General features: G+C 37.5%; 4 protein-coding genes across 7 annotated transcripts in view; 3 read left to right on the forward strand and 1 right to left on the reverse strand.

Annotated features, from left to right (window-relative positions):
- The window catches only part of LOC143459118 (uncharacterized), a 239,056-nt gene that overhangs the window by 110,808 nt on the left and 109,268 nt on the right, over positions 1 to 18,980 (forward strand). The gene's annotated exons all lie outside the window — the stretch shown is intronic.
- Positions 1 to 18,980, forward strand: part of LOC143460550 (NACHT, LRR and PYD domains-containing protein 3-like) — a 41,560-nt gene that overhangs the window by 1,446 nt on the left and 21,134 nt on the right. The gene's annotated exons all lie outside the window — the stretch shown is intronic.
- On the forward strand, positions 147 to 3,165 carry LOC143459773 (uncharacterized). Of its 2 annotated transcripts, none has more exons than XM_076957043.1 (3): positions 147 to 2,609; positions 2,710 to 2,854; positions 3,065 to 3,165. In XM_076957043.1, exon 1 carries the CDS (start codon positions 1,387 to 1,389, stop codon positions 2,188 to 2,190), a length of 804 nt encoding a protein of 267 aa, XP_076813158.1. In that variant the 5' UTR covers positions 147 to 1,386; the 3' UTR covers positions 2,191 to 2,609; positions 2,710 to 2,854; positions 3,065 to 3,165. Both variants share the same exon structure in this region, with proteins under 2 accessions (XP_076813158.1, XP_076813159.1).
- Positions 17,714 to 18,621, reverse strand: LOC143461243 (kinesin-like protein KIF20A). Its single transcript, XM_076959079.1, has 4 exons — positions 18,540 to 18,621; positions 18,241 to 18,382; positions 17,950 to 18,047; positions 17,714 to 17,788 (listed from the first exon to the last, which is right to left on the reverse strand). The coding sequence occupies exons 1-3, from the start codon at positions 18,600 to 18,602 to the stop codon at positions 18,025 to 18,027; spliced, it is 228 nt and encodes a 75-aa protein (XP_076815194.1). The 5' UTR covers positions 18,603 to 18,621; the 3' UTR covers positions 17,714 to 17,788; positions 17,950 to 18,024.

The raw sequence follows: 18,980 nt of genomic DNA on the forward strand, positions 1-18,980 counted from the left end.
TTAGCCTATGTAAATATAGGCTTATGTAAATCCTAGATCGATTAGCCTGTGACATAATGTTTAAGTCACAGTTGAAAACACCGCTGACATGGGTTCCACATAAAGGTCTGTGGCGAAATAATATTTCGCACTATTGTTTGTTTGTTTTTCGTGCATCTTCCCACGCTTTTGTTTTGCTTAAGTTATCAGTTAACTTTTATTCTGTTTGTTATTTCTTTTGATGATCTGATTTTATTGATTTCGCTTGTCCACTGTTTTTTCACGTTGTTTATACCGCCTCAAGTGTTTCGATGTGGTCCAGTGCAGATTCATACGTGTCCTGCTTTCGTTTCGTCTCCCGCATGGGCTTCAGGCGGTAGAGGTGAGCTGGCGAGAAAAGGTGGCTTTCCAAGGCAGTCGGGGTATGGGCGGTTAGGAAGAGGACCTGTCGTGGATGTTGGTCACTTAGAACTGCCCTGGTTGCTTTATTATATTTTACCATTTCGATTGTAAAACGTGTGCACCGTAAGTCAAGCCCCAAAGGCGGAGTCGAGTGCTTTTAATCTGATATCGAAATACAATCGGACTTTATTAAAAGAGGCTTGTTGGCTTTGCGTGGGCCGTGAAAGCGGTGGAGAAGGACCTGGCAACAGAAAATCTGTAACAAATTGGCGAGCGCGCCAGGATCTACCGTCACTCGAGAGATTTCGAGCCTCAATACCCGGATATGGCTTTCAACCTGATGATGACACCACTTCGTTTCAATTCAGGTGACGATCTCTTTGAGTTTTTGAAAGTTTTTAATTCTTACTGTGGCAGCGTTGACGCATCCGACGACGTAAAAAGACACCTTTTTTTGGACGCTATCGACCGAAACCTTAAATGGAAGATCCAGGGGAAGGACACAAATATCTACGACATATCTTACAAGACATTGGTTGAGCGAGCCATCGAAGCAATCAACGGCGCAGAATTCTCGCACAAATTGCGCTTGAAACTGATTCAACGCGTACAACTGCCTCAGGAAGACGCACCGGATTTCGTCTACGCGCTGAAAGCCCTCGGCGACCGATGCTACCCCGAGGATGAAGACAGTCACCTAAAGAATGAACTACTTTATTTATGCCTGATCAAAGGTTTGAGAGACAAGCAATTGGCTAGCAGCATTCCGGCAACTCTCAGGTACGAACGTAACTTCATGGAAGCGGCCGACGTCATTTTTAAGACTATTCCGCAGGTATGCCCACCTGTTGGAGTGGAATCGATTCAAATCTGTTCGGCGATACCTTCTACTACGGGATGTGTCTGCCATCCTAAACAAACTGAAAGATATAAAGCGGGAAACAAAATCGTATCGCGAACGCAATCTCGGAATTAAGAGGCGACCTGAGGACGGTCAACGATCGAATGAATGCAGCTTTGTGCAATTCTGTATACCGAGATGACAATCAATGCTTGTCAACCAACAACGCCCGACGCCGCCGTAAGTGTTTTGGATGCGATTTAGTAAGACACCTTGTAAGGGAGTGTCCAAAACGTATTCGAAACCTCGATACTTCTACTCACAGCAATTGCAAAGGCCGACGGGCGTCTACGCCAATGAATAATTTAACAGAGGAGACTGCGATTAAATTGGATAATGTTGTTGTCACTGGACACGAAGAAAGCGCAGATTTACATCGTTTTGTAACTATAGTTTTCCGAGATAAGCCAGTGTGTGCTTTGGTGGATACCGGTGCCAGCGTCTTCCTCGTTAAGAAATCACTCTGGGATGGGTTGAGCTCTACCGAAAAAGGTCCCTTGTCAGCCTCCCCGAAGGGTACACGTTTCGTCGGAGCCGGCGGTAGTGATTTATCCATATTAGGTAAAGGTAAAGTCTCGTTCTCAATTGGAACGTTAGTGTTTAAAGTTGATCTGCTTGTGTGTTCCAATATGGGTCATGATCTCATCATTGGTGTTGACTTTCTTCAGTCTCATCATTGCGCTTTGTGTTATAATTCGATGAGCTTGTCTATAGGAGAAATAGAAGTTCCTCTGCTAACGCAACCAATCATCCCAAAACGCAATGAAGTTTTCATAACGGATTCCGAGGTTGTTCCAGCTTCCTCCGAAATTCGCGAGTTGGCCAAGCTCACTAATCACGCTGGCGGAGATGACTTCTTGCCCTCTCCAGTGTTTGTGGAGCGGGATGTTGAATTCAACACAATTTAGGACAGCACTGGAGTTTCTCCGTATGCGCATGAAATGGACGCTCTTCGCGACCGATTGCTGTTAGCAGATCAAGTTACCGATGGGGTTCTCGGTGAACAACGTGCAAAGATGAAGAGACATCACGACAAGCATTGCCACGGCAAGGAGATCTCAGTAGGAGACCGTGTCCTCCTGAACAACCCGGCCATTCCTGTCGATAGATGCCGGAAATTCCATTTACCCTACAAAGGGCCTTATAAAGTAGTGAGGAAAGTTGGCCAAGTCAACTACCAAGTTGAAGATGACCAAAGCAAACGGTCTGAAGAAAGAAAATCTGTAACAGGTCCATTGAAACCTTATAAAGACACGACTCAATGCAATCAAACTCAACTTTTCAAGGAACGGATGAAAAATATTAAATACCCCAAGGTCACAACCAGGTATTAGGTCAACGATATTCGTTACAACTTTATACAATTTTGCGACTGGTTGACGTGATTACCATCATATATCACACACTTGCCTATTACGTCATTGCAGGGACAAAAGGAGAGTGGATCAAAAAAAGAGACGTGACGCGAAAAAATCGAGCGCTATAATGCGACGACGAGGAATCATTTGATTGGCAACCAAGTGACGTCACGTACAAGAGTTTGTGGTTCTACTCTACACCCATCTCTTAACGGTGTTAATATTGTTTTCACAACACTCAAAATAGCTTATTGCTTTGCTGCTTTAAATGTTTTGGCCTCCTATTATCGTCCTGTACGTTGGAAGTGCTTGTTGGTCAGTAAGCAGACCTAAACGTCACTGCCATATTGGCATTCCTCGTTATGAAAAATATTTCTCATCTCGTTGCGTCAGTTGAAATTATTTATTTTTATTTTATATTAAGCAAATGGTGGAAGAAGTGGAAGAACTTGTACACTGACAGTTCAACACCTAAATGCCCGCAATAATAGCAGGTAGCAAAGCTGGTCTCTTAAATCGTTTCATGCCTTGACTAAAACAAATAAATTCAACAGCAGTAATTGATGATATGATATTCAGTATAACCACTGTTAGATAGAGTTATTTTGGCTATAGTACTATATACTCATATAATAATTATCAAAACCTAACAAAAGTACCTTTATAAATTTGCATTAGACAATCAGAATATGTTTCAGCTGCCTTCTTTCTGTTCATACTAGTTGGTCTTTCGACAAAAGATTAACATAGTTTCTTTGTTGTGGATAAAGTGCGGACAATTTAATGAACAACAGAAGGTATGAACTTTAAGACCAAATTGAGTACTACGTTGCATAAGATACCACGCAAGATATCTACGTTCTTTTGAGGCATCTTGAAGATGTTTTTTGATGACCTTTCACATACACAAATAACACATAGATTTTTAAACCTATTCTTTTGAACATAACAGCGTTTTACACTACTAACTACACCACACAACTAACCTCCGACAACAATTCCTTCCTCTTCGTTGATTATGAAGCTCGTTTCCGTCGTATTGGCGGCTGAAGCTGTCGATGTTTAAAACAAAACTAAACAAAAAATTCTTACAAGATAGATCAATTTGAAAAAATGTTTCAGATTAAAAACTTTTCCACGTAAAAAACTCTTCAAAATCAAATAACTGCAAGCAAGCCGTTTATCACAATATCAAATCTGTTTGTAGGTAAAACTTAGATCGGTTCAAACTGTATTGCCAACTGGGTGATAGTTTCTAGGCATTAAGCTTACCGCAATTGGCCGTCAGAAAGAGATGAATCTTGATTGGGATTGGGATAATTGGGAAATCAATTATTTCAGATAAATCAAATATTCAAAAACTTGTTTCTGTCAACTTTTACAAAAAGTTTTTTTTAAGCTGGCAGAGAAACTTTTACATGTCTTCAAATTGGTTTACAATCCTAATTTTAAAAACAACATTTAAGGAGGCGTCAATCACCTAAAAATGTCATAAAATCTTTGTTTTATTATACAGTGCATTTACTAAAAGACTGATCACTCGAAAAATCCTCCATGGGGTTCTCTGAAATTTTGCATGTTAATTCAGTATGCTTTGGACTACCATTTCATAAAATGCCATCAAAAAAACCATAATTCAAACTTTTTTTACAGAAGCGCAAAAGAAACAGTAAAATTTTCGGTCTAAAACCCAATTTTAGCTACTTTCATGCTAATTTTTAGCCTAATTCTGCACGCGACCTGGAACATTGAAGCACGCCAAATGCTAGGGTAATTCCCAGGCTAGAAAACAACACCAGCCATGCTATGCTGCCTTCTGATTGGTCTAAATAGGTTTTTTAAAGCTTTAAGTAGGACGTCCAACAAATTCATAGAGATCTTAGTCTTAGGTGTTTGACGCCCCCTTAAGAGCATTTCAATATGCGAGGCAGGCATCTTAGCAAAACCTCAAAGCCAGATGAGGGGTACATATAAATTCGATTGTACCGTAGATCGCTCAAACCCAAACCTGGAATGAATCTCCAAACGCAAATCGCGATCGAGTTTAACAAAGCACAGCACATAATCAGCGCGTAATTAACCACAAGAACACAATGTCGCTATAGCCCGAGGAATAGGCAGCGTGATTGCTAGAAATGTGATAAGAACACTAGACAAATAACAAGCAATCAGCATAAGACAACATTCCATGCATCAAACAAAACAGAAACATACAAAAATTGACCATATTGACTTTTGGTTGCCCTAGTGATTAGTGTAAGAACGTCAAAACTTGCTACAGACCTTGGCCGACCGGTAAACTGCTAAGAATATCGCCCATTTTTGCGACGCCAACTTCCGTTGATGCCGGTTCGTCGTCGTCGTCGTCAACACGCAGCTCTGTCTGCGTTAGAAAATGTTTTGATATCTTTAATAAGGGAAACAGCAACATACAAGGGCATACGCCTACAGCAAAGCAATATCAACTTAAAACACCAAACTTTGAGCATTAACACCATGGTAGTAGTTAAACGCTACAGTAGGAAGATAATAAGAGGAATGCCGACAATGTTGTTAAGTGAGCTTAGCGTTCAAAAATGAAAACGAAAATAGACTTAGTTAGAAATTGTAGGCATAGCTGAAGCATTAATCGAATTTGCATTTGTAGCAACATTGCGTGACATAACCTAAAGAATGCAAATCTATAGTGTATGAAAAGGTGTAAGCGTTACTGAAGACAAAAGCCAAATTAGAAACCGCCATTACAAGCACTACGCTAATGATTCAAGTGCTAGCGAGTGAATGATCCGATATTTTCTCATTCGATTCTTTAGGAAAAAGAAATTAGCCACCATTAGGCACATGCGTGTAATAAGATTAAGCTTGCACAGTCGCACATTACGGTCAAAGAGTTTGTCGATGACCTTCAGACGCTTAGTTAAGCGTGACGTCAATTCCCTGGGACTTCCCTTAAGAGTTGCCTAAGTGAGTGGTGTGTAAAAATATAAATAAACAAAGAAACAAATAAAACAAATAAAAAATGATTGGACACACACAGAAATGAAAAACTGCACGAAACAAAAACTTAAGCCAAATTGGCAAATAACTGCTCAACAGTCAACCGTACCTGTAACAATTCATTGTACGCATTTCAGCTCAGTTTGGATGAGTATGTATGCAAAATGTATAGCCACTCACCTGTGTTAATTCCTTGCCGGATTGGGTCGATTCTTTCAAAAAATTCTCTCTCTCCTGCGTCATTTCGTCTTGTGCTTCTTTCATGCTCTTAACAGTATGGTCAGTGTAAAAAAGTTAGTTTAATAGTGAAAGAGTTAAGTCAAATATTTCACACATACATTCATCAATTTCTCTATCTCCGCCTCCTTTTGTTTAAGCGCTTGTTTCATTTCTTCTAGTCGTTGAAGCTGTTCCTTTATTACTTCACGACCTGAAATAATCAGTGGGAATTCAAGAAATTAACTTTGCAATACAGCAACATAAAATTAGGTAGCACGAATTAAACTGTAATAACACAATAAAAGGCGCGGCCAACTTCGCCCACCATCTTCATGTTCTTTGTGCAAAGTTTCGTATTTTCGCACTTTCAAACTGTCAGTTTTATTCTTTTCCAAATCTTTAATGTCTGCAAGTCGATAGAAAATACTGATGTTTCAAGTAATGGTCATAGTTGAAATTGTTTACTTGTGTGTATGCTGCACTGTTTTCCGATTAGAAAATTGGAATTGTAGCTGCTGAAGCATTCACTAACCGTTAAAACTGTGATTAACTTTAAAAAGGAATGCCTGAATGAGTGAGACGAAACAAACTACGCAGCAAAAGTTAAAGTTTGAAGTGAAGATGAGCTTTCAATCTTGCGATCTAGTTAAAAACCATTTTGTTTGCTCTATAACGCTACTTTTCCAAATACCAGAAAGTTGTCTGTTCCCTTTACTCATTACAAAACAGAATTCCAGAAAAGAAAGTATTCCAACATTAACTATATTAAGAGAATGGACCACAGCTAATATAGCTTCACATGTAAAAAGACATGGAAATGAGATATATTTGCCATTAATAACCGGTCCAGTAACGAATTACGGCAACGCCATGTTGCAGGCTTACTATTCTCAAAATGCAAAAAACACTGCATTGTGTGCTATACGTTACTGTTAAAATAAATTTTGTCATTGTAAAACTTGTTTTGCTAACAGTAACATCATTTTCTTCCTTGTACCATGAAGAATCAAATTCAATAACAAAATAATTCATTTTATAGATTAAGATTTTGGAAATGACATCAATGAGCAAATTTAAATAATAACCTGTATCCTTTTTCTTTACCAGTTCTTGAGTTTCTTGAAGCTTGCTTTCAAGATACGCAATTATTTGGTTGAGTTTTTGCACTTTCTCCGTATATTCTTTGAAAGTGGTCTAGTGAATGAAAAAAACTGGGTTGAAAACCTAAAATTTGAGGAGTATAAAGTGTAACTGAAAACATTTAAGCCAAATTAACCGAAAATACATTAGGTAGGAATGGAACGATTCTTTCAAAAAATTCTCCCTCTCCTGCCTCATTTCGTCTTGTGCTTCTTTCATGCTCTTAACAGCATGGTCAGTGTAAAAAAGTTAGTTTAATAGTGAAAGAGTTAAGTCAAGCCAAATATTTTACACATACATTCATCAATTTCTCCATCTCCGCCTCCTTTTGTTTTATTACTTCTAGTTGTTGAAGTTGTTCCTTTATTACTTCACGCCCTGAAATAATCAGTGAGAATTCAAGAAATTAACTCTGCAATACAGCAACATAAAATTAGGTAGCACGAATTAAACTGTAATAACACAATAAAAAGCGCGGCCTAGATCTTTTCAGCAAGATCTTGGGTGCACCAAACAACCAAAAATGGCTTGGATGCAATGAATAAAAGTGCAAACTTATAAGCTTCAGTGGATGCATGTGCAAAAGACCCTTTCCGAGTTAGAGGCATCATATTTTTGGACGGCAAGATATTTATGATCACCTAGTGACCTAGTCTATAGTTAACAATTGCAATTGTCGATCCACTTTGATTCTTAGGTGAGTAGTACATAAATTCCTTTGCGCAATAAAAAAATTTTAAAATAAGTGAATTAATTCTTAATTTAAAGCGCTTTGAATCCTACGCACTGGATTTGTTCGATACTACGTCATGTTACGTGGTCAGTGTACGATGCAGCGTAAAATGTGTAAGAGCTTGTGTGGTACCTGCAGTGTGTTTGGATGTAACAATTCGATTTATAGCCTATTTAGACTACTTCTATTTGATTATTGTAAACTTTGCTAGACATGCCAAACAAAATTATCCTACGTAATATCTTTTCTTTATTTTGTAAATAAATTCATGTATGTTACATACCTGAACGAAATCTTTACAATGCGATGCCCAAAACGCTTGTAATTAAAAAAAAAACGGAAGTAGATCGACATTTTCCATTGCTAAGCCTATAAGAAATCGAAAAAATCTTGCCACCCAGACAGTAACTCGGAAAGGGTTTATTACCGGAATATAGCTAGGCCTAGGCTAGGCCTAATAATATAAACCTACATAGGGAGACCTCGTTAAACCGTACCCCGATGAACCGGAATCCCCGCTATCCGACACAAAACTGCCGGGAACGGATTTCTTCCTATGCTATTTAGCCCTTTAACCCAGAAACCCCGCTGTCCGACTCCAACACAAAATTTTTGGAACAAATGTGCTAAATAAATAGCAATAAAATCCGATAAACCGGATTATTAACAGTTAAGCGAAAATGATTCACGATTGTCCTAATGCACTATGTAGTTAGTTGACGAAACAATAGCCGATTATCTACGCATAATAACGTTGTGGTCAATTACGTTGCGTTGCATAATACGTTGTATTAGTTCTATCAGCTTTGGATATCGCATTGCGAAAACATTAGAAACAGGTCAAACAAAGTTCAAGACTGCTAGTCCCACCGTAATGCTTCGCCATGCAAGAGCGGTTGTCAAACCAATTTGCGACCGCATGTTCGTCACTTCTGGCTTAGAGCATTCGTCTTACATTCGGTGGTTCTGGGGTTCGACACTGGGTTGGATCATACAAAAAATATAATTTTATTTTAGTTGCTGTCCAGCCAGAAACTTGGCCTTTTAGAATCGGAGTAAGGTGCATACTGCGTTTTGAACACGGTGCTGCATTTGCAAGATTGATTGATTTTTTACTTTCCGATAATCCGGAAACCCCGCTAAACCAACATTTTTTGACGAAACGAAGTGGTCCGGATTAACGAGGTCTCATTGTATTTGATTTATTTAATCTTGAAATCGATTAAAAACTGAGTGCGCAAAAGTTCTGTCTAGACCATTAAATGCAAAATTATACACCTTAATACCGCCAATGACAGACTGAAAGCTCATGAAAAGCAGTAGCTGATTGAGTGCGTCTTTATAGGTATATGCCAAACTCTGATGCAGTCTGGGACAAGGGTCCATCCCCTATTACATCTAACCTTTCTTTAATCTTTCCAGTCTGGCTTGCAAATACAGCACGCTCTGCATACACGCTTTAAATAGATTGACCGAGCCACCAGGCCTTACTGCCTTGGGCCTAGCCTAGTTAATTTGAATTTTCCACATTTTTCGTGGGTGTTCATGCAGAACGTTATTCGTGGGATTGTTGTGGGGATGGGGATGTTGATTGTTGTAGGTTGGCCTTAAGTCAAAGGCTTTAGTCTTTCTTTTATGACTCTGTGAGGATGGCGATGTGGATTCTTTTAGGTTGGCTTAAAGCCAAATGCTTTAGTCTTTCTTTTATGACTCTGTGGGGATGGCGATGTGGATTGCTCTTAGGTTGGCCTGAAGCCAAAGGCTATCAGTCTTTCTTTTAGAACTCCTAGACAATTGTGTCTTTGACTCCGTTGCGCAGGCCTTCTCTATTAATGTTTCTTTAATAGGTCAACGCCGCGACAATCCTAATGTTGACTCAAATTAAGGTATAACGGTTCATTTTCTTGCCACCCAGATAAAAAATCTTGCCACCCAGACAGTAACTCGGAAAGGGTTTATTACCGGAATATAGCTAGGCTAGGCCTAATAATATAAACCTACATTATTTGATTTATTTAATCTTGAAATCGATCAAAACTGAGTGCGCAAAAGTTCTGTCTAGACCATTAATTTCAAAATTATACACCTTAATACCGCCAATGACAGACTGAAAGCTCATGAAAAGCAGTAGCTGACTGGGTGCGTCTTTATAGGCAAATGCCAAACTCTGATGCAGACTGGGGAAAGGGTCCATCGCCTATTACATCTAAACTTTCTTTAACCTTTCCAGTCTGGCCTGCAAATACAGCACGCTCTGCATACACGCTTTAAATAGATTGACCGAGCCACCAGGCCTTACTGCCTTGGGCCTAGCCTAGTTAATTTGAATTTTCCACATTTTTGGTGGGTGTTCATGCAGAACGTTTTTCGTGGGATTGTTGTGGGGATGGCGATGTGGATTGCTGTTAGGTTGGCCTGAAGCCAAAGGCTATCAGTCTTTCTTTTAGAACTCCTAGACAATTGTGTCTTTGACTCCGTTGCGCAGGCCTTCTCTATTAAAGTTTCTTTAATAGGTCAACGCCGCGACAATCCTAATGTTGACTCAAATTAAGGTATAACGGTTCATTTTGATTCTCGTCGGTATGCCGGACCTCCTGCCTTACAACTAAGTCAACTCTGTTTGCTGGAGCATCGTCGGGAGGGACGTTTTCTTCCATTGTTGGCTGACGGATTCGACGGACACGAGAGATGAGAGATCGTGCCAAGTCGACTAAGTTACATGGCCTCTGTAAAACGTTAATACCCAAATGGTTAAGACAAAACCCCAAAACATTGCCATAAATAGTAAAATAGCCAATATCCCGCCTAAAACAGGATTTGTGATAGAAAATAAAAAACTCAAAAACACATTGGAGAAGGTATTCTCGATTGTGTGTCTAACGCTAGAGAAATCGTAATCTCTAGTTTGATCAGTAGGCTATTGGCATCTAGGTAATGGTAAAACTTATGGGTGAGCTTGAAATGGCTTATCGTTGCTAGCATATTTTGGATGTCTTCAAATCCTCGATCTTCCTCTGAAAGATAATCATCTAGAAATATTTCAAAATCAATATCTGGTTCTGTAAAGTTTACTGGTGCAAAGGACGGACGTAATGTTTCCACATCCGAGTCTATTTGTCTCAGAGAGTAATTCTCAAATTGATAGAATTGATTACCAATGTTGAATGAGAAAATGCGACCAGGAACATAGGATTCTATATATCGAACTCGTCTATAACTTGGAATGTGTGTTTGATGCAGTAATGCTGCAAATGCTCACTTGCGTAGTTGATGCAAAACTGCTCGAAACTGTTGGACATTATACACTTCAACAGCAGTAATTTCGCACTTTGTAACAGTCAAAAGTTATAATTAACCAATTTAATACATTATCCGTGCATGTAAAGGCATTTGCTTTATAATAAAAACCGGTTATAGCATTCATAGCATCAATCATCAATAGCGTTTATTGTTACGTCGCCAGTCCTTGAGAATGAAATGTGTTTCCATTACTTTTATGTAAATAGTCGGAATTCCACTTGAGGCATCACAACATTGTTTGTGAGGAAAAATCAATTGTCATAAAAATCTTACAGAATTTGATCTGGTGATAATATTTATGCTTCAAATTGTACCAAGTAATGTCAAGAATACATTTACACGTTTGTTCCTTATCATAACTAGGAACTTGCAGAGATAATTGTTCCACAAACGTCACAATCTTATTCTAGGAGCTTGACTGATGGGTCTCGTGTCTTCGTTCGTGCACAATTTTGAAAATCGTATAACGGTTGGACGGCAGAGATGCGAACTGTATAGAACCTAAATAATTTTCACGAATGTCGCTTGAGCGTTACTGAATTTGACTCTCTCTCTTGCTATAACAACCGATTGTAAAACGGAGGTGTACTGTAATCGATTATTTTTGCCACAATTAACAAAATCAAAGATAAACCAGGAATAGATTTTAAATACTGGATCCTCCAGATGTAACTTCAATGCAACTAAACCCAGGAACACTTCGGCAACAAAATTGAGCTATTACACTGACGTCTTTAATTAGTGGAGGCGGCGCACATATGGGAAGTGATCAAAAACACTTAACCACATAACAGAACACATATATATTGTCCGCAAAAATATTGTACACGGAGAACGTGGCGGATAGAATTTTTTTCCTCTTTTTTTTTTTGCTTTGACTTCCTTTAAGGATTGATAGATTTAAAACTTTTCTTTCAAGTCTTTTAAGAAGAAAAGACGTGAAAATAACTTTACTTTTTACAGTGTTTCGATATTTTAACAATTAAATAACTAATAGCTTGCAGTGGCACAAACTTTATTTTGCTTAGTGCAAATTGATGTCTATTTTTTGGTTGCGAATAGGGAAGTCCCACAAGCAAAACTGAGGTTTCAGCAGTTTTGGAAGTTTGATGAATTAGAATTTTAGAGTAAGACCAAATATTGTTGGATAAGGAGTGGCAGTTTGCCGAAAGGGGAAGTCGGGGCATCCTACAAATTTTTTAGTGGGAATCTATGTATGTATGTTATTGTACGATCCGCCATGGTGGAATGTGTGGCAGCTGCACCCAGAAGATTCGTCAAAGTTCATTCGTCAAATATTTCACTCATAATACTTATTGATAATTAATTAATGAATCAAAAAAGAAATGTGGGTTGTTTCAACGCTAATTTACCATAAATAAACAAAGAATTGCGGCTTCGTTTCATACCATGAAGCCAAATTTTGTGTACACGGTTTGATGATCTGATTTGATTGATTTCGCTTGTCCACTGTTGTTTTTCACGTTGTTTATACCGCCTCAAGAGTTTCGATGTGGTCTAGTGCAGATTCATACGTGTCCTGTTTTCGGCGGTCTCCCGCATGGGCTTCAGGCGGTAGAGGTGAGCTGGCGAGAAAAAGGTGGCTTTCTACCATTTTATTGTAAAACGTGTGCACTGTAAGTCAAGCCCCAAAAGCGGAATGGAGTGCTTTTAATCTGATATCGACATACAATCTCACTACTTTAAAAGAAGCTTGTTGGCTTTGAGTGGACCGTGAAAGCGGTGGAGAAGGTTGTGGATGCGTTGATGATATTTCCTCTTTCAATTCCATTCCTATCGAATTTGAATCCATGATTCTTTCAGACAATTGTCTGCAGTCGGTCATAAACTTTTTCGTGAAATCTAACTTCCCAGGACATATATCTTCAGGAAGCTTTTCAGGATGATTGAAAACAGAGTTTCCATCAAAACTGAACGCCTCCTTAACATCACATGGGTGGTCCCCATCAAACAATTATTCATTTTAATGCATTTCTGCTCTAACTTCAAAACGTACAATTTTTATGTTTCATTGAGGCATAAAGTAAATATGTCTATGTTTTGATGCATTGTTGTGATGTATTTTGGCTTCAGTGTTGTAATTCTATGATGTCTATGTTCCAAATATGCAGCAATAGGCAAGCGACGACTTCTATGTCAACTTAACATTTATGCAATCTTGGCCTTAGGGTTATTCTAACTGAGATGAAGTAATCTAGAAGTCACCTGTGAAATAAAACGACTTTCACAACAATATTATAGTGCCAGAAGTGGTATTTGAATCCATTGGTAGTTAATCGCGGGTCCTGTTTATTCTGGGAATCGGAAATTATCATCCTTGGAGTCTAAAATAGCCCTACTTAAGGACCAATGTTTCCCTTATATGTTTATTCTTATGCAGTTCCGTGTTATTCTTTTGGAGGACACTTTCCCCTGACTCTGTTTTGCCACACAAATATTTCGTTGGCATAATTCACTGGTCCAAACATCGGATAAGTTTTTACCAAGTAGGCCTAATACTGTACTTTTGACCTAGTACTGTACTAAACGTTTTTGCAAAAATTGCTACAAAAGTTTTTGCAGATCTGTTTTTACATCATTTAACTTTCCATCAGAGATGTTTCTAGTACATATTTCTTATTTCGACTGACTTCAATGACTATAAGTATTGAGTGGGTTACCTTGTGCATTTTGCTTAAAAGCATAGTTTTGCAGAGGTTATTTAAATGCAGATGTAGAGCTTCTGTCTTAACTTATGTTACTTAATTTACCTGTTGAATTAATTATTATCTGACTCTATTGTTGCCTGTGGTTAGAAAACTCTAACCTCTTTTCAGCCGAAAGCTATTAATATCACAACAGATATAGTTTACAAGAAAAGGTTTTTATTGTAGGTGCTGTACACTTTCTCAATATTACGCATAATCAAGAACATAGTAATACCACTGCTAGTAAGATGTCTATTGAGCTGCAAACATCATGACCAGCGTAGTAAACTCATATGACTCTCTCTGTATCTCTCCGAGTTCGTCGGTAATAGTGCGAGCTTATGGGAAGAAAATGGGGAAGCTGCGAGCTTATGGGAAGCTATGGGATTGAAAATCTTCGAACAGAAAAACGCAGCATTTCAGAACATGTGCAGTGAGGAAAACAAAGGCATTTGTAATAAAGATTTCTTATCAGCACAGGTGCTGAAAACAACCTGGGAACAACCCAACGTACTAAAAGGAGTTTTCACATGAAGTTATTTAGAGTAGGTTTCCAAATATCAAACGACAGTTGAAGTGTTCTCAAAAGACAAGTTCATAAACTTCAATCAATAGCTAGAAAGTACTTTTCCAAAAAATGATATAATGGTATTAAAAATGCCACCCAGGCCACTACAGTTTTATAATCTATATAACATGACAAGCTATATAAAACTGTTATAGAATTGAAAATTTCACATAAAAAACTTGCTAAAGTACAACTGCAAGCAATGGAAAAACAAATTTACATAAGCCCACTTTATAATTATAATCACCTTTTAAAAACAACATATTGCATTAATATGTACAAATAACACCCAAAATTGGCACATTGCATTTTGAACATTTTCGTGCTTGCATGAATTATTTTAAAAATATGAACTTTAAATCAAAAAGCAAGACATAACGTAGGAATGTTGGGGAGTGGACGAAAATTTTGCAGCAACCACGGCTGACTCGTATGGTAATCATATTTTATTGATTCCGGGCTAAAGGAAGATTTTCTTGCATAGAATGGGTATGACTTCAGTCATCTGCTCATATAGAAGATAGGAAAGGTGTTGCCAACTTTTTTGAATTTCTTACCTCCTTTTCTTTCCAGGAAGCTTCATCATGCTCTTTATCACTACTGTCGTCTTCCTGATCTGAATTGTCAGCAGATTCTTTATCCTAAAGACAGCAGTTCCTTATTGAGTCCAAGCCGCCATTTTGTTTTTGAGGAAAACATTTTTTCAATTGTCCATAGCATACTTAATGACAAATTTTACTTCGGTTGTCATTGCAGAGAATATCACTGCGTGCATTGTTTCTGTAATCGTAAACCATGTTTCTGTAAGTCGTATTTCAATACAAAACATTGCAGATATAAATGAGGAGATAAGACTAAGTTTTAAAAAGATGCCCATGTACCTGGGTGTTGCTGATTGTGACGCAGTGTCTCGATGCATTTTCCGAGTGTGAACAAGGACGTGTTAATTTTTCCAGCCTCCTTCAACCTCTCGCCATAACAGTCGGTCTTTCCCCATCGTTCAGAGCCGGCCAAGTCACAAAATGTGAATCTAAAAGAAGTTATCGTACAGTTAACGTTTTTCCAGCATTTTACCTGTTGCTGGATTGCTGGACAATAATGAGACACTTACTGTGTAACTCTGGCTTGCTGAGGTTTGTCTGTTTCTTTTATGCCGACTGTCTTAATTGTAAAGATGCAATGGCTAAAGAAATGCATTGGATTAAGTTGCCATATAGTTTCTTAAATCTTAAATTTAGATGAATATTTTCTTATATACTGTATACTACATTTCGCAAAAATATAATCTTTTCCAAAATTGCTTCTATGTTAATAAATTCGTCTTATTCGACACCTTTTCGAGATTAACACTAGAATGCATGACAGATGTCAGAATGACCCAAACGCTGCTACTCATGATTGCTTGACACATATTGACAACTCCTGGATTTGCTTGACTTTACTTGGTGAGAAAATAGTCTCTGTTAAATTTTACTTGACAAGAAAAAATGATTTTCCTTAAGTATCCCGGGAGTGCGTAACAGGGTTCATTTCGACCCCGCAGCAAAGTGACATACAAAATATATTGTTTCTGGTTGTGCCTGTGAAGTGTTGCTGCAATTTATGGAGTTATAATATTCGCATTCACGCAATTCAACATGTTCATTCACGCAATTAATAGACTCGAAAACTGTGTTTATCATTTGAGTTATATCTTGTCGTAGATTACTTAACAATTAATGCTCACAGTTACATATAGTATAGGTTAATTTCATGACAGTAAGAATAATAAGATAAACGAAACACGTCTTAGGGATGAAAGAAACTGCTGAAGAAATCGAACTGTCAAATTACTTCAATGTACAATAAATTAAACAACCTAAGCAAACATTAGGATGCACATACTTCTGCAGCTAGCAATAAGAATCTGACAAATCGACGACTTAAAGAAAACTGAATAAGGCCAGTTCTATTGCATATCAATAAAAAGGCAAGTGAAGTCAAGGACGTGTTCTTTAACATTTTACCTTCTGCTTGAGTTGTGGTTTAGTTTAGTTTCAGCAATGTGTAAGTTGTTGCGACCGATGCTAAGTAATTTTAAAACTTCTTCACGTGAACTGACCTAAAGACAACAAGACATTTAAAAACATATAAATCTATTCCTGATAAAGTATATTAACAGTAAAGTTTAAAACTAAAACCGAAAAAATATACCACCTGAATTTCTCTGAGGCCTTTCACAAATGGCAACTTTTTGTCTTCAGCTAATCCGAGAATTGTTCTCTTTTTCTTTTTGTCTTTCGGCAATGGCTCCAGTAAATCATAAATATGCTCATTGTATATTTCAACGAAAGACACGAACATGACGTATCTGAAATCAAAACATCAACTTCACTTTACCTTAGTTTGGATATCGGCAACTTATGCCGAAACGTTTAGAATTAGCGTTTGTTATGTATTTGTTTGTACCTCACTGGTCCCTTGGCATTGATATCCACAAAACTATCATCGGCAACATTTTGTGCAAATTCCATAAAGGAAGGCCTAACAAAAGTAATGTTAATATTACACAGTATTGATTACATTGATTGATTGTATGTTATATATGTTATGTATATGTTATATATGCTTTGAATGATGCATGTATGGGAACTAGATTCAAATGAATGCCAGAGAAAAGGGGTTGAGATGCGATGGTTGGTTATTACCTCCTTTTATTCCCTGAAATATCACCAGCAAGGGAACTGTCATCAGTAACTGTGTTATTAGCAGATGGACAGGTGGTAGCCTCGCTACTTTGCAATGAGTTGATTGACGGTTCTAGACTGTCCTGGACTCGGTATGAATGTGACTATGTTAATAGCAGTACAACGTTAATGAAACAGTTCAAAATGCAATAAGTAAAAAGATTACATCTTGCATCATTGCATTACTAGTGATAGCAAAGTACATCGCGCTGTTGACTAGGTCTTATTTTGAAGGTAGGGCTTATATTCGGATAAAAACGGTAGGACCTGAAATCTTACATAATTATACTCTACATATATATGTTAACATGCACATTTGTAATATACATGGTTGGGATACATATTACATGGATGCAAACAAAACATTAATTAAATATTAAACTATGTAAATACTGTCATAACATTTAAATACAAAAAAATATATACGTCGTGAATTACATCTGCCAAAGCTAATATTTTTTTTTTGTGTTGCAACATTTCCGCTTTTTCCTCATCGGAAAGAACCACAACACTGGTCGGCCTTTGTAAATGCAAGTTGGATTCCTGCAAAGTCAGAAAATCATTAAAAACCTTTCATAGAGGCAAAACATTATTAATGTTACAAAGTGCTGCCACTCCAGATGAGAATGACAGTTTCATCAGTAAATGCTATTAGTTACCTTGATTAACTGTTCACCAATGCTGTTAAACACTACATCAACAGCTCGAGACATAACACCTTCATTGCCAGGAGATCCTTGAATTGTGTATGTTTTGCCTGTTATAGAAGCATATGTTTAATAAGGTGGACAAAGATTTTTATAAGATTTGTTTAAATGAGGATTGTTTGAATTTTATCATCATAAAGGATGAATGCTACAATACCAATAAACAAACACATTCCTAGAAGTAACAAAATGCTCTTTTAATATCACTTACCAGAACTTGTAACGCCGTAAGTAAAAATTAATGAGTTCTGGCCACCGATGAAGTCTTGAACAATTTTTAGAGCAGTTAAATCAAAAAACTGTTTTTGACTGCAACATGATAGAGAAAGTTTTTAAACATTTTTGTATTTTTAATTGGTTTTGCTATCATGTTATATATGTCCAAGAGTATGTATTGGTAGTTAATTCAAATTAGTAGATTAATTCAAATTAAATAGTAGCAAATTCTCAGTGAACACCTGGGCATTAACATTAGAACTGCACTTTTCTATGAGTGACTCACCTGGTATCCGGCGGAAATATTTTTGTAAAAAAAATGACTGAATTTTGTCACCAACACCATGAACACTTGTTTTAAATTTGTTTGAATCTTTTGGTGCATGCAGCGTTAAAACATGCCCATCTTCTGACACTTCCATGCATTTCTATGATGATTTAAAAACTATGAAAGCCGATAAAAAGATACATGACAAAATAAACTGATATTGATTTTGTTTTGCGCTTAACTAATACTCTTAATTCAATCCTCTACTTAACTGGATTTGTTGTGTCCAAAAATTTTACTCACAGTTTGACACTAACCTGGTCTTGATTTGGAACAGTTTCATGACCAATAAATGGCCGAATCCTCAAAAAAACCTTCATATAATTGCACGACTTAACGTATTCCATGGTCAAGCTTAAATATACAAATATACTGTGATGGTCAAGGTAAAATATACAACCATTAGGTTATAAAAAAAGTTAAAGTAAACACCACTTAAGAGAGTATCCTTGGTAATCGCTAAACCTAAACACGGAAAGGGCCGGACCTCAGAGTATGGCCGTTTTCAGCAAGATCTTGGGTGCACCAAACAACTAAAAATGGCTTGGATGCAATGAACAGAAGTGCAAACTTATAAACTTCAGTGGATGCATGTGCAAAAGACACTTTTCGAGTTAGAGGCATCATATTTTTGGACGGCAAGATATTTATGATCACCTAGCCTATAGTTAACAATGGAAATTGTCGATCCACTTTGA

This window comes from Clavelina lepadiformis, chromosome 5, assembly GCF_947623445.1.
Source record: "Clavelina lepadiformis chromosome 5, kaClaLepa1.1, whole genome shotgun sequence".
NCBI lineage: Eukaryota > Metazoa > Chordata > Ascidiacea > Aplousobranchia > Clavelinidae > Clavelina > Clavelina lepadiformis.

Excerpts from the sequence above, each read along its gene's own strand:
- LOC143459773 (XM_076957043.1), top strand. The coding sequence starts at position 1,387 with ATGAATGCAGCTTTGTGCAATTCTGTATACCGAGATGACAATCAATGC.
- LOC143461243 (XM_076959079.1), bottom strand. The coding sequence starts at position 18,602 with ATGAAGGTTTTTTTGAGGATTCGGCCATTTATTGGTCATGAAACTGTT. Across the intron at positions 18,383-18,539 it reads CTGTTCCAAATCAAGACCAG|AAATGCATGGAAGTGTCAGA; the intron begins GTTAGTGTCAAA and ends AAATCATCATAG. Across the intron at positions 18,048-18,240 it reads ATATTTCCGCCGGATACCAG|TCAAAAACAGTTTTTTGATT; the intron begins GTGAGTCACTCA and ends ATCATGTTGCAG.